Source organism: Crocodylus siamensis, chromosome 6 (genome assembly GCF_052110815.1).
Source record: "Crocodylus siamensis isolate JL-2025a chromosome 6, ASM5211081v1, whole genome shotgun sequence".
Taxonomy (NCBI): Eukaryota; Metazoa; Chordata; order Crocodylia; family Crocodylidae; genus Crocodylus; species Crocodylus siamensis.
The window spans coordinates 53,545,973-53,560,950 of NC_143400.1; the positions used below are offsets into that span (position 1 = coordinate 53,545,973).

The following is a 14,978-nucleotide window of genomic DNA, read 5'->3' on the forward strand; positions in this document are numbered from 1 at the left end:
CAGTTATTGTATTACTGCAGCTGTCAGCATTTTTGCCTCCACATGTTCCAGTCACTTCTTTGTCCTGTGGTAGCAGCTCTATTTCCTGTTGGAAGAGCAATTAGTGATACAGAACCTGTGTTGTGTTTTCATAATGTAACACGTTCATTTACACTTTATACCCACATGTCTTGAACAGAGGTGGCCACAAACAGCATGCAAACAATCCCCTCAACTGAAATACATGTTGAGGTCTTCTTAGAATGAGTTCTACCCTAAAAATTGACTCTCAGTAGGAAGATAGGAAACTCTGTTTACAACAGCTTTTCAAAAGAATTTGTGTCTCAAAACTAAGAGCAGTATTCCAAAATGAAGCACTGTTTTCAAAAAAAAAAATTAACACTGCAATAGTGGTATAACACGCATGAAAACAAGTGTTAAGGGTTGGAGTATATGTTAGATCTCTGCACCATTGTAGAAACCAAGACTGATCCTTTGTTCACTGAGCTGGAAGTCTTAGGGTATTAATTTTAGTCCAGATTTTTCATATAATGTCATAGCTGTCATAGGATTGGTTCAAAACTAAATGGAGATTCTGCAAGAAAAAAATTCCTTCTGTTTGGGTATAGCAGAACACTGTGATCTAATCCGTGCTGAAATTCAGCAAAGACTACATTCTCAGAACTCTAAAGTAGCAGGGAATTAATTGTTAGCTAAGAATGGGGTGGGTTTTCTTCTTATGCTTAGCTAGACAGCATGTCTTTGTAACAGCCTTGGAAGAAAGGAATTAAGGACAGCAAGGAAAAGGGGTTCTAGGATAGCACTGAGAAAGCTCCCTGACACAAGGGAAAAGAATGGGGAACTCTGACTTGGCAGATGCCCAGAGCCTTTGGCATGGGCAGAGAAGTCGTCCTGAACAGGCAGTTTGCCCTGTAGCCTGGGCTGTGCCCTGAGAATGGCTTTAGGGTTGGATCTGAGAAGCATGTAACCCCCTGCCTCAGCCATGTGCAGCCTATCTTGTCTGCATGGGCAGACAAGGATACGTGGTGCAGAGTGCACTGCCTGGCACTGTTCTGCTGGGAGATGTTGCCTTTGACCTGTAGGCAGTTACAGAACTTGTAGCTGATGGCTGTGCTAGCCACTGTCCACTGAGGCTCAGTGGAAACGTTTCATAGTTTCTAGGGTCAGAAGGGACCTGAACAGATCAAGTCTGACCCCCTGCCCTGGGCAGGAATGAGTGCTGGGATCATAATACCGCAGCCAGATATCTATCCAACCTCCTCTTGAAGACCCCCAAGGTAGGGGAGAGCACCACCTCCCTTGGGAGCCCATTCCAGAGCTTGGCAGCCCTAACCATATAGTAATGCCTCCTGATATCAAGCCTGAACCCGCTCTTAATCAATTTGTGGCTGTTATTCCTTGTTATCCCAGGTGGTGCCCAGGGGAACAGAGCCTCACCTATTTTCCGCTGGTGCCCCTGGTGAATTTATAGATGGCCATCAGATTTCTTCTCAGTCTTCTCTTGTAGAGGCTGAATAGATTCAGGCCCTTTAGTCTATCTTCATGGGGCCTGGCCTGCTGCCCCCTGACCATGTGAGTGGCCCTTTTCTGGACCCTCTCAAGGTTAGCCATATCCCTCCTGAAGTGCGGCGCCCAGAACTGGACACAGTACTCCAACTGCAGCCTGACCAGTGCTGCACAGAGGGGAAGGATCACCTCCCTGGACCTGCTTGTGATGCATCTGTAGATGCACAACAAGGTGCGGTTAGCCTTATTGACCGCTTCCTTGCATTGGTGGTTTATGTCCATCCTGGAGTCAACAATGACTCCAAGATCCCTTTCAGCCACCGTGTTGACAAGAAGAGTGTTCCCCAGCCTATAGGTGTGTTGGTTTTTCCTTCTCCCTAGATGCAGCATCTTGCACCTGTCTGTGTTGAATTCCATCCTATTCTCATCCGCCCACCTCTGTAACTTGTCTAGATCTAGCTGGATGCCGTCCCTCCCCTCCAGTGTGCCCACTTCTCCCCCCATCTTCATGTCATCAGTGAATTTGGACAGTGTGCTTTCCATGCCCGCCTCCAAGTCACTGATAAATATGTTGAATAACACAAGACTGAACCCTGGGGAACTCCACTGCCCACATCCTTCCAGGTCGAAAACAACCTGTCCACCACCACTTAATGGGTGCGGCCATAGAGCCAATTTGCCACCCATCTGACTGTGTAACCATCAATGCTGCAGTCGCCTAGGTTTTTATGAGAATAAAACCTAGGTGATTGCGGGAGAAACGTGAGAAACGGTGTCAAAGGCCTTCTTGAAGTCCAGGTAGACAACATCCACCTCAACACCCGCATCCAAGGACTTTGTGTCCTGGTCGTAAAAGGAAACAAGGTTAGTCAGGCAGGATCTGCCCGCAATGAACATGTGTTCATTGGTTACAACCCATGTTGTAATTAATCGCCAGTGAGGGGAGAAAGGGATAGACAGTGGTATGGAAGGTAGGGGCATGAGGGGCACACAGCCACTGGCATGGGTGAGGGGGAATGGGTGAACCTGGAAGGTGGAATCACACATAGTGCCCAGATTGTGGTAGTGGTGGGGTTGTGGTTAGACCCTGAAATAGGGGGTTGGGAGGAATGGAAGGGAGAAAGAGGCCTTGTGTGCCTCATGCATTTAGCCTGTAGAATAAATGCAGTAGGTGTCCCTCCCGTGTCAGACAGCCAAGTGCCGTGGAAGGAGGAAACACGCCTTCCTGAAGGGTCCAAGTGTTGGCCGTGTTCAAGAGATGAAAGTTAAGAGTTTCACCAACCAAAGAGTTTATGACAGACCATATTTAACAGCTCAGGGAGAACAGGCTAGATCTCCCCCCTCTCAGAGCAATCTTGGTATTGGGGAGACTCCTCTGTGGGATGGTGACCACAGGGAAGGCCATCATGACTCCTGTAGCCCACGTGGGAGACATCCTTGCTGCAAAGCTGAAGGCTGAGGATTCAAACCTCTGCTAATAACCTGTTTAGCCCTGAGATTGACAAGCAGAGAAATAAGCACCCAGGCCCACTGGGCATCCCTGACAGGTTTTTCAAAAATAGACGGTATTAAACAGGCTTGTCAAGCCCAGTTTGATTGGTTGAAATGACAGGTGATATTGTCAGTGTAACTGAAACGAATCCCCCCCACACACATTCTTGCTGGCTTAGTCCTACCCACTGCTCCTCTCTTCATGAGCCAGGGAAAAGAGCTGGCTTTGAGTTGCAGTAGCATGGTTTCACAGAATAGGATTTTTTTTACCGAATTTCTTTTTTAAACCTGATCTATTTAGCACTCATAGCAAAAGGGTATCTGCTAAATAAAGGCTTTGCAGCGAGAGGCCATGCCCACCTGTCAGCAACTGCACAACAAAATACATGTTCTGAATTCTGGTCACTTGTCAGAAGCCAGCAGGTTCAGAGGCAGGTTTGGATGAGCGGAAGCAGTGCCATTCATTAGAACGCAAGAAGCTCCCAAGATGTGCAAAACAAACTGTTCCTATCCCACGGGGAAGCTTACACCCTGATTTTCCATCATTGCTCTTTGGTTAGTGGGCCGTTGTGCTCAGAGGCAGGGATCTTGTGTTTAGCAGTGGTGAATTTCTAAGGTGCCATCCAGCAAAAGCACTCTTCCGGTGAAGCAGATGCTGCCATTAACTGCTTGGCCTCCAGGCTTCTCTCAAATCAGCAACAGAAGCAGCACGCCACAGGAAAGAAAGTCCTTTGCTTTCACAAGTCCCCCCAGGCAGTGCAGGACCTTGGGATGCCTCTAAAACAGCTGCCCCTGATGGTGCCCTAAGAAACACTCTCTCTTGCACACGACTGATTAGGACAGGCCATTCAAGATACGTCAAAAAAATCAGAGTGCATTTCTCTAGATGGTTTCCCCCCAGCATTATTCCCATTTTAAACTTAAAACAGTCTGTCCTGCAGTCTGAGCTGTGCCTGAGAATGCTTTCAGGAGTGGATCCAAGAAGCACAAGCCGTGCAACTCCCTGCCTTCTCAACCATGTGCAACATATTGGACCTGCAGAGGCAGACAAGGATACATGGTGTAGAGGGTGCTGCCTGCCTCTTTTCTGCTGGGTGATGTTCCCCTGGATCTGTAGGCAACCACAGAGCCTTGCTAAATCTGGTGGCTGCACTAGCCACTCTCCATTCTGGCTAAATGGAAATACAGTTAAGTGCCAGTATGGAGTAAAATGGCTAAAACAATAGAAGCGGCAACCCAAGGCACTGTGCTGCATAGGACCATCTGAGAAAGAGCTAACAGAGAAACAAAAAGTGGGTTTTCCCTAGTACAAGAGTGGAAGTGAGGGGGCGGGAATTACAGCAACATGTTCAAGAAGCAGAAGATAGTGTTAGGAAGTGAGAGCAGCAGTGCTGGACAAGGGCAGCTCTGGCAGGAAGGAGAGAGAGAGGCTGCTTGGGGCACAGAGCTGGCTGGAGAGGCTGCCTTGAGCTACGTGACAGCTTGCAGCTCTTTTTTCGGACAGTCTTTGTAAATCAAAAGGATGTGCAAAAGAAAAGGCCGACTCAAACCCCCTTCCCCCATTCTCCAACATGCTCTGAATACTACGGAGACACTTAGGCTAAGAAGCAATGGTATTTCCTACAGCTTTGAAATGGCAGATGGAAGCCAGGCCTGCTAGCAACACTTACGAGCCTGGAACACAGAGGTGGAAGTCATTGTATTTGACATCTTTCCCATGGCTGGATCACGCTCCCTCAGACTCATTAATAACTAATTGTTTTTCATGGCATCTGTCTTTAACTCATCTTGTGACACCCATGGTACAATGCTCGCTGTTTGACTGCATTCATGGCAGGCCTTGTGATGGGCCTGACCCTACAGGCTGCCAAATAGCTTTGCCTCCACCTGCCTTATCTGTAGCCTTGTCTTTCTTCTAGTTCCCCCTGGCCAACTGCTGCCATGCTCTAGTGGCCTACCTGCGGCGCCAGCTAGGCCCCCATAGTGTTAATCACTGTGCTCTCCAAAGATTGTATAGGCAGGTTGCTGAAATTTGAGAGTAAGAGCTTGGGACCTGTACTTACACTGGGTGATAGCTGCTCGATGAGCACTCACACTGAAGAATGCAGGGCTATTTCTGGGTAAAGGCAGCTCAGTTCAACCCTAACTACAGGGAACAAGATAGTAGCTGCACAAAGCTACAGTGCTCACAAAAGGATGTGCTGAGGCATGTGGGCCCTGCCCCTTGCTCCCCTGCACAGGTTACTTGCATTTCTGACTTGTGCTTCAGAGGAGATAACATCTGCAGTGATGCCACCCTCTCTGGCATGCCCAGCACTGGCGAGAAGAGGATGGATCCACAGAGAAGATATCACCAGTGCTCCCTTGCTTTTTTCCCCATGTGAGACAACAGATTGCCTGAGTGCACCGCTATCCCCTTCAGGAGAGGTAGCCAACCTGTAGCATAGGCTGCCTCTATGTGGCAGGCAGCAGATCACGGCAGGAAGGACAGCATAGTGACAGATAGGGCAGAGAGCAGACTAGGCAGAGAGCCCAGGGTAGGAAGCTGAATGCAGAGCACCAGATTAGACAGAGGAGGGGGATTGGAGTGGCACTCAGGAGGGATGCGGAGAGAATTTGTGGCATGCCTGCTAAAAAGGTTGGTCCCCAGTAGCCTACATCATCCATGCCTTCCTGGACCCTCCAGTGTCTCATCCTCTCTCTCCTTCCTATCATTCATGCTGACCCTCAGCCGTTTGACATCCCACACATGTGGGTTTCCCCTCTCTATAACGTTGGTCAGGGAATCTCTCCCAGGGATCCCTGCACCAAGCCATCTACCAAATGAAACCCTAGACCTGTTGAGGATGTCTTGGGAAAGACCCCCAATATTGAAAGCTCTCCTGCTCACCATGGGGAATCCACCACAGTCCACAGTAATCTGTCAGCTATCTACAGGAATGCCTAAAGTTTTTCAGTCACAGCTTTCTAAGATGTGGTTCCCCATTTCATAACTACAGCCTCCATTCTCCATTCCTTGATCAACTATCTTGGTTTAGCTGTATTAAAATATGCTGATTAATTGTTCCTATGATGTCAAGCATCCATACTGCTCTGTTCTTTGCCATTTCCCCCAATCTGCATGTTGCCTATACACTTATCAGCAGCAATCTTGTATTATCTTCCTGATCGATGACAGAAGTGAGCTCAGCCAGAGTGAGTTAGCAGATATGCCAATTAAAAATGTTCTGGTCAGAGACACCAGATGGGGCTGTTATATGATATTACAAGATTTATTTTTCCCTTAGAATACAAGCAATCTTTAGTCTTTGAAGAAATGCCATGTCATCTTACTGAGGTCATTTCTTTTAGAGGAAGCTGTTGCAAACAATGGGGTAGTTTGCTGTTTGCCTTAAACTTGCAACACATCAGATACTCAGTGATAACTGCCTGAGTCCATGTTCCTATGCCCCAGTAAATGCAAGGTAACTCACTCTTCAATCAAAGGAGGATACATGCATGCATGCAGGCAGTTACTGCCAAGTAGCTGACTTCCTAGCTTACCTCACAATAACTCATCGTACACCCAAACCTTAGTCCACTGGTAGCCAGCCCTTTTGCCAGGCATGCCACAAATTAACAGCCCTCCCCATCCCCATGCTGCTCTGATCCCTGGACCGCAGCAGTGTACCTGGAAGTGTCTGCACCTTGGGGTGCTAGAATGGAGGTGGGGGCAGAGCAATGGCAAGATCCTGCTGCAAGAGGAGGTGTCACCACCCAAAGCTAGGTTAACCCTTCCCTGGCACTGCAACTGCTGGAGTTTTATATGACAAGCAAGGGTCCAAAGCCCTGAGTTCAGCAGTGACTGCAGGGCCAGGAAAGGGTTTACCTGACTTCTCTAGCAGAGTCCTGCTCCCACTCTACTCCTCTTCCTGCCTCCATTCAGAAGTCTCCTTTTACTGAGCATCCAGAATACGCAGGCCATGCACCGCAGCTCCCTGTTTCATGTGCAGCATGTGTGCTGTGGGTTGGCCACCCCTAACTTAGCTTGTCTAACCAGAGTAAATTCTTAGAGCACCATTCCTCCCATGGAGCTAGGCATCTTTGATGTCTCACACAGAACAACCAAGGGCTTTCCTGAATGCAGTTTGACCACTGTGTAAATAACTTGAATATAAAGAAGTCACACTAACAAAAATCTCAGACTCTGTAGCACTGATTTCTCCAGTAATGGGGAGAAGCTTTGCTTTTATTGCTTGGCAGAAGAACAGTAAAAACAATCCTGATGTGTAAATTTGGGAAGTTTGAAAGGCACCCCCATCTAACAACACAAATATGGAACTACAAAAAGCTGTTTGTACCAGCACTTTGAGGTAAAACCAAACTTTAATGTCATCTTAAAAGCAACGTGTTGACTGGAATAATAATACATCTTCAGGCTGCTAAAAACCAAGTAAAATTCGATATCCCATTTCTTTTTACAAAATGAAAGACAAAGTTTTAAAACTGCACTCAATACTCAAGGAAGTAATATTTCAGTATGATTAGACAGGCTGAGGATTGGTCTCATGAAAAACACAAATTAGAAGATAAGAGAAAAGAAAAACAGCGCATAAAAATATACAGTTAACACAATTCTGTCCCATATTTTGCTGAGAAACTGCTTACAAGATAGCAGTAGTTTATCAATGTTTCAAGGTTGGCTTGTGTCCAAAGGGGAAAATATCCTATTAAATAGAAGTATACAGGAGTGCGGGCAGAAATATTAAAATATATCCTAGAGCAGTGATTCTCAGCTAGGGTGCCGTGACATCCTGAGGTGCCTTGAGATCCTTTCAAGGGTGCTGCGGGGTGCCACATAATGTTAATCTTGTTAGGCTGACAAACACAATTCATGAGATAAACCCAGAGATTTCAAAGAGCAGCCCAGAGCTGTAGTTTTTCTGAGTTCTTTGCAGAAGAAAAAATGGTTCTTTCATTTTTCTGTAGACAAAAATAGAATGAAAACAAAGAGCTGACATTTTCCAAGGGGTGCCTTGAGTCTATCCAGGGGTGCCTGAGGTCTAAAGAGGCTGAGAAGCACTGTCCTAGACAGAAGAGAACTTACATCAAATGCCTAGATGCCATTATCTACCCATCCAGATATATGGGTAGATCATGAGGATGGACAGGGCAGTCATATAGAACAGACGAGATGGCTTGTAGACTAGGTTTATGCAAATATAATATGGCAAATGCAAAGTTATACACCTCCGGACTCATCTTATTGTCTGCTTTCCTCACTTTTCCATCTCCTAGAGGAAGAGCAGCCAACCAGACCCCCCAGGGGAAGAAGGCATTAGGAGCCCAAGCCAGCGAGATTTTCGAGTAAGGGAGGCAGGAGAAGGAAGAGTAACAGCATCCTCACAGGTGGGAAGGGGGTGGGAGAAAGAACCAAGCAAGATGGCTCTACTCCCTCCTCCTCTCTTGTCTGCAATGTTTCAGTCCCCTTCTCTTGCATTCCTACAGCACCTGGTTCTTAAGTTCAGCCATCAGGTCACTGGAGTTGTCTTGCAACCAACTGAACCCTGCATAGGATGGATGCTAAGGATCAAGCTGGTACAGAAATGGCCTGTGGGGAAGAGTGCATGGGCTGTTATTCTGACAAAAAATGTGTCTTCACAGAAATTTTTTGTAATCTACAGCCACAAACACTATATCTTATTAATCAGAATGGCCTCTTAAGGGATCATTGCTGGGCAAAATCAAATTTTCTTGTGTGCCTTGACTGCACAGTTTCCATACCTTAACATATTTGCGTTTCTTTTAAGTTTAGCCTTAACTCCAAACTTCCTGAATTTACTGTTTCATTTTGACACTGTTACTACAGCCATATAATATTTTTTACCCTTCAGTTTCCCATGCTTACTTTCAGTCTCTCAGGCTAGAATTTCTGTCTGGGAAATTCATAATCAAATGCATATTTGTTATAAACACTTGGCACAATCTATAGAAAGGATATATTTTGGGGGGGGAAAAACCCCAGTCATCAAATCATTCTGAATATCATATAGCTTCATAAAAAGGAGTTTTTGCAGACAATGAATTAGTAGAATCAAAGGGATAAATTAATTAAAATAAACTGTTTGACCAGATCTATCGATGATCCACTTCAGTAGACCCATGGCTTTGAAATATGACAATGACCTGATTATATTTCTGGCAGTATAAGATTGTCTCCAAAGAAATTTTACTACCACCAGGAACATGCTGGAGGCCACAGGCTCTGGCGGTCATCTTGGAATAGAAAGAAACCTCATTTTTCAAAAAAGCCCAGAGCGGATTATATTTTAGTTAGGAAGCAGAGCTATTAAATACACACTAAAATACCTACCCCTGATAATAAATCCCTCAGATAATTTCAAGCCAGCTAAGGAAACATCAAAGAAAAGGCAAGTAGGGTTTTTTAAACTATTAAAGAAATAAAAACTGGATAAATTAAATCCAATTAATCTACTATTACAATTATTGAATAATATAATTCTACTACTCAAGTGCAACATCTGGGGTTATATTTTAAGAGCTAGCTGTGCTTTTCAGAGGAAAACTGTGAGCGACTCTAAAGCACAGAATTCATTTGGCAACAGAACTAGGATTGTTCCCACCCCACATTTAATTCCCAGTATCAGATTAATGAAGGCAGCATACTCTCTCCCCATAATAAAGCACAGCCAGAAATGACCACTGAATAAAATGTAAACTGCTCCTACACCACTCCCAGGCATCAGTGTCATTAAAGCACTGAGGAATGAAGCAAACTGAACAATACTCCAACCATCAGACAAAAAAACCCCATACAGATCTGGGGGAAATCACAGAGGAGGAGCCAGGCAGACTGTTCAACTCTCAAGCTGGCAGACTGCCTCACCGCAGCACGAGAAGGGAAGTTAGGTACACTGTCACTACATACTGTCATTGTTGTAGCCAGTGTTGTTAACTAAGTACAACAAATCACAGTGCAAACCCAGAGATGCCTAACTGAGCAACCATGTGAAAGAGGAAAGTGTACCGGAGGGACGCATGCCCTTTTGTGCCCACCCCACCGTCTGAAAAAACAGTGTTTTCCCAAAGGGACACATGCCCTTGTGGTGCCCACTGTCTGAAAAAACAGTGTTTTCCCAGAGGGACACATGCCCTTGTAGTGCCCACTATGTGAAAAAACAGTGTTTTCCCAGAATATCAAAAATTAATGCAAACGAAAGCCCCAGCCTTTAAAAAGAAAAGGCAGATCTGCTCATTTCACCAGGAAGAAGGAGGCCGGAGCAGAATAGCACCCTACTAATTATCGCCATCTCAATGTTACCCAGCCACAAAAACTGGACACCGCAAAGGTGGCTGCAGGGTTCTACCCTGGGGCAGACACCGTATCTACGTCTTGCAGAGACAGGCCTCTCATTTCTGCTTTCTTGACGTGTTACCAACACCTGATATAATTAGTTATTCTGTTAGATCATTCTGCCTATAAATCTGTTGAAAGGAAAGATGTATTTATATATCTATATGGAGGGGGAAGGGTGCTGTGGGAAGAGAGGTGCTGCGACCACTTGTAATTTTTTAAGCAGATCCAGGATGTGGGTGCACTGGATGCTGTTTGGTTGTTCAAGGAGCAATGTGTGTGGGAACTGCTGTTCAGTTGATCAAGAAGCTGTGTGTGTATCTGCGTATCACCCTGCTATTCTGCTGTTTCCAAGTGCCTGTGTGCACACATAGTGGGTGTTATTGGGCTGTTCAAGGAGTGGTTTGCATGTGCATGCACGGGGCACTCTTGTGGTTCAAGGAGTGTGTGGGGGGGTGAAGCTGTATCTACTGGGGGCTCTTCAGTTGTTCAAGGAATGGGGTGTGTGCAGTTGTGTGTACTGGCAGCTCTTTGGTTGTTCAAGGAACTGTGTATGTGTGTGTGTGTAGCTGTGTGTACTGGGTGCTATCCAGCTCTGCCCCAAAGGAGTGCATGTGTGTGTACTGGGTGGTCTTCACTAGTTCCAGGAGCAGGGTCGGTGTGTGTGTGCATACGTGTGTAGCCGTGTGTACTGGAGGCTCTTGTGTGTGTGTGTGTGTGTGTGTGTGTGTGTGCGTGTGTACTGGTGGCTCTTTGGTTCAAGCAGGAGTGTGTGCGTGTAACCCCGTGTCCTGAGCGCTAATGGGTTGTTCAAAAATGGGGGGCGGGTTGTAGCCGGGTGTACTGGGGGGCTGTTCAGCTGTGCGCTGAAGGGACGCGTACGCGTGTGCCTTCAGCTGTATACACAGGGCGGGGGGGCGGGGCGCTCGTCGGTTGCGCGGGGCGTGCCGGGGGCGGGGCGGGGCGAGGGGATCCCGCCCCTGAGCGCGGGCAGGGGGCGGGGCGGCACGGGCGGTGCCGGCGGCGCTGCCCCCGCGGGCGGGCGGGCCGGGCTGCGGCGGGGCTGGGCCGGGCTCGGTGTCGGTGCGAGCGGCGGGCGCGGAGCAGCGATGAGCGGGGCGGCAGCGGCGGGGGGCTGCGGCGGCGGGAAGAGCGAGAAGCGGGACGAGGCGCAGGCGCTGGCCCGCAGCTGTGCGGGGCGCCCCGACTTCCAGCCGTGCGACGGGCTGTCGCTCTGCGCCACGCACAGCCACGGCCGCTGCTTCCGCCTGCATTGGTGTTGCCACCTCGGCTGGTGCCACTGTGAGTGAGGGGCGCGGGGCGGGTGGGGGGTGCCGCGGGCCCCTCCCTGCCCCCAGCCCATGCCTGTCCGCCCAACGCCCCCCCGGCCGAGCCCATGGGGACGGGGACACCCCTCCCACCGCCCAAGGCAGGACCGTCCCTCTGCCACCTCCTCACCTGGCACAGGACTACACCCGCCTGCAGAGAAGCAGGGCTGCCAGGGACCTCGACCCCCTCCCCCAGGAAATCCTCGTCCAACCTGTCACTAAAACTACAGGGGCAGCCCTGTCACAGCCCCCCGAGTGGAAGAGAAGTGGGGCTGGGAGCCTGCATCCAGTGCAGCCCCCTGCCCAAGGCAGGATCAGCCCCATCCAAACCATCCCAGGAAATCCTTGGCAAGCCTCTTGCTAGGGCTACACCGGCAACCCTGTTGTAGGATCATAGAGAAGTCAGGCTGGAAGGGACCCCCACAGCTTCCATCCAACCCCTTGCCTGCGGCAGGACCTTGCCTATCCAGACCATCCCAGGCAAATCCTCATTTAACCTGTTCCTAAAACTATGCAGGCAACCCTGCTGTAGAATCGGAGAAGTCAGGCTAGAAGAGACCTCCCAGAGCTTGCATCCAGTCCAGCCCCTGCCTCAGGCAGGATCATCCCTATACAAATCTGTCATCTAAACTCTCTACAAGACTACCAGCAACCTTGACACAGCACAGCCCTAACACCTGGACCTGCCACAGAGAAAGCAGGGGAACAAGCTGCAAAGCTGGTTGAACGCAGCCCATATTAAGCATGCACAGAGAGCACCCAGCACAAAGCTGAGGTCCGCGCCTGTTGCCAGTGGGAGCCTGCCATAGCAGTAGGTGTGCACAGCCCCTCTGAATAAGACACAGTAGTACCCTGTGTGCTCCATCACCCTCAATGTCAACTTTTTCCAGTCATGGTGAACCACTATGTCAAGACCGCGGCAAGCTTCCCAGAAGGAGTTCGCCAACAAGTGAATGAATACCTTGAGTTGGACTGGTGCCTTCTGTCTGTGGAAAGCACCCTTGCTCTTATTTTAGGTTTTTGGCAGGATAATGTTGGGGTGCAGGGAGGTTGAATGTTGAGGAAAGGTGCCCCTTGGGGTCAAATGACTACTTTGCCATTCCTCCCCACCCTTGTTTTGATTGATGTAGCTGGTGCTTTTTCCCCTAGCACCTGCCTCTACACAAGGCTAGTCAAAAAGTTAATTTCACAGCAAGCTGTGATCATTCTTGTATCCTCAGCCAGGAAAAAAAAACCTATCACTGTTCTGGTCCTCCAGACCTGCAAATAGGTTTTTCTTACACCTACAGGAAATAGAGTAGGCTCATGACCCAGCTTATGCTATTAAAAGCCACTTTTGTGTTTTGCAGGGGGATTCATGATAGCTGTTTTCCTTTATCTAGCAACGTCTTGATATTTTCTTGCTTGGTACCATTGTGTACGTGATCCTCCTTTCCCTGAAACTACTAATGGGATCAGCCTCTTGGTCACGGCAAAACTGTTTCTCCTTCTGAGAACCTGTCTTATCAGAGAAATGTTGCAGGTTTCAGCTGTCATTCTGAAGGATTGTTTTTTCTCACAGTGGTTGTGCCCATGAGGGTTGATAAATTGCAGCATAAAAACCTTACCATTTGTCTGTAGCAGCGCTTCAGCTGCAGGCATTTTTCTAAATGGAGTAGCAAAAAAGTGGCCATCCTGAGAAGTATAGGCAATGGCTCCAGAAACAGATGTCTTCCTATAAACAACCTTTCAATTTCAAATTTGTCTTATGAAATCCAAGTGTTGTGGTCTGGACAAATGGTATTTTATTTTTTCTGGCTGTATATTTGCAGGATTTGTAATATTCTGATGATTATTCAGATCAGCATCTTTGGCATTTTCCAAATCTCTTTTGCTGAATGAACTTTAGTTAGCATTCCTCCTGTGCAGTTAGTTGTGCTATCCTCCTCCCCGACTCCTTCAAGTTGTCTTTTCCCATCCAGTTCTTATTTTTGGCTTGGTTTGAATGCTTTGGCTTTTTCTGCCCGTCATTGGCTCTCTCTTTTCTCTGCAGTAGGAATCCTTGGGATATTCAGTGGCATCTTAACACGCTAGTGTATGGAAATAAAGATTGAGCACTTGTGGGTTGGGAGCAATGTGAAGGCATTTCACTTTCCAGTGACAAGGGCTGGAGGTATCTTGCTGGCTTTCTCCCTCGAATTGTGGGCCTCGTTGTTTAATCTTCCTCTGTGGGACTCGGCTGCAGTTGAATGGAGGGCAAAAATCTTATTGGTGTTTTATGTGCCAGTGCTCACTAAAATCTTAATTTTTGGAAACTAGGCATGGTGCTGTAGAGGTTGGGATGGCAGAACATGTTGCTCTGCTATCACCATGGAGCAGAGTAGTGGTGCTGAAACAGAGGTGCGAGAGAGGTGATCTAGCAATGGCTCAGAGGTAACATGGAACAGGAGTGAATACTGGGTGATGCAGTGGGCACACGTGTGGGCACAGACGCTTCTCAAGTCTGTGTTGAAGCTGCTTGGGTTGCAGGGGAAAGCAGTTCTCTTGGCATTGGTAGCTGGCTGTGTATTTCCCCCCCCCTCATGTTTGCCTCATTCTTTTACGGGTTTTTTTTTTTTAGGCATATTTATCTAATCACCCTGAAGATCTGAGCTTGACATCTTGGCTAAGGTGATCACTGATCATGCACTATTAGGGTCATTATTATTTTACTCTTTACAAACAACACCTATGTAATTAAAGATACCTTGTACTAAGGAGTGGCTTGTATTTGGCAAAATGTCCATCGCAAGATGTAGTCAGAGGTTAGTTTTTAAATCAATATATAGGCACAGTATATTCTGAATCTGTGGTTTTTCATCGAACACACTAGTGAGCAACTGTATTGACAGAATTCTAGTTAGTGATGCCTACATCTATAGAGTGTCTTTTTTACCTTTTTTTAAAATATTTTCTAAATAAAGGTTTTATTTGAGCTATGCACTTTTAAAGTGAAGGATTCAAAGTATTTGTCAGTAAAAAAACCCAAAAACAAAATCCTACCATTATAATCAAAGGTTGAAACCCCCTCCCAACACATCCTTCATGTAGTTGTGCTTTTAGGAGTGTCTGACCAGACGCACACACTTGCAATATTCAAACTACTGACATATCTAAGCAATTAATTAATATGTATGGTGTATTAATTATATGTGGTAGTTTCATGCATCTTTAAGGACTGGACTTTTCAAACAAAATGTCTATAAGATCGCAAGTCAAAATAATACTATACTGCATTTATTTAGTGCTTTTCTGAAATCTCAGCAGGCCACAGCGTTGGA

At 47.2% G+C, this 14,978-nt stretch overlaps 1 protein-coding gene across 1 annotated transcript in view; it reads left to right on the forward strand.

Annotated features, from left to right (window-relative positions):
• Window positions 1-11,352: 11,352 nt before the first annotated feature.
• The window catches only part of C6H3orf70 (chromosome 6 C3orf70 homolog), a 48,133-nt gene continuing 44,507 nt past the window's right edge, over window positions 11,353-14,978 (forward strand). Inside the window, exon 1 of the mRNA XM_090053130.1 lies at window positions 11,353-11,653. Within this exon, the coding sequence (XP_089909256.1) occupies window positions 11,461-11,653 (193 nt within the window). The 5' untranslated portion in view covers window positions 11,353-11,460. The remainder of the gene's footprint in view (window positions 11,654-14,978) is intronic.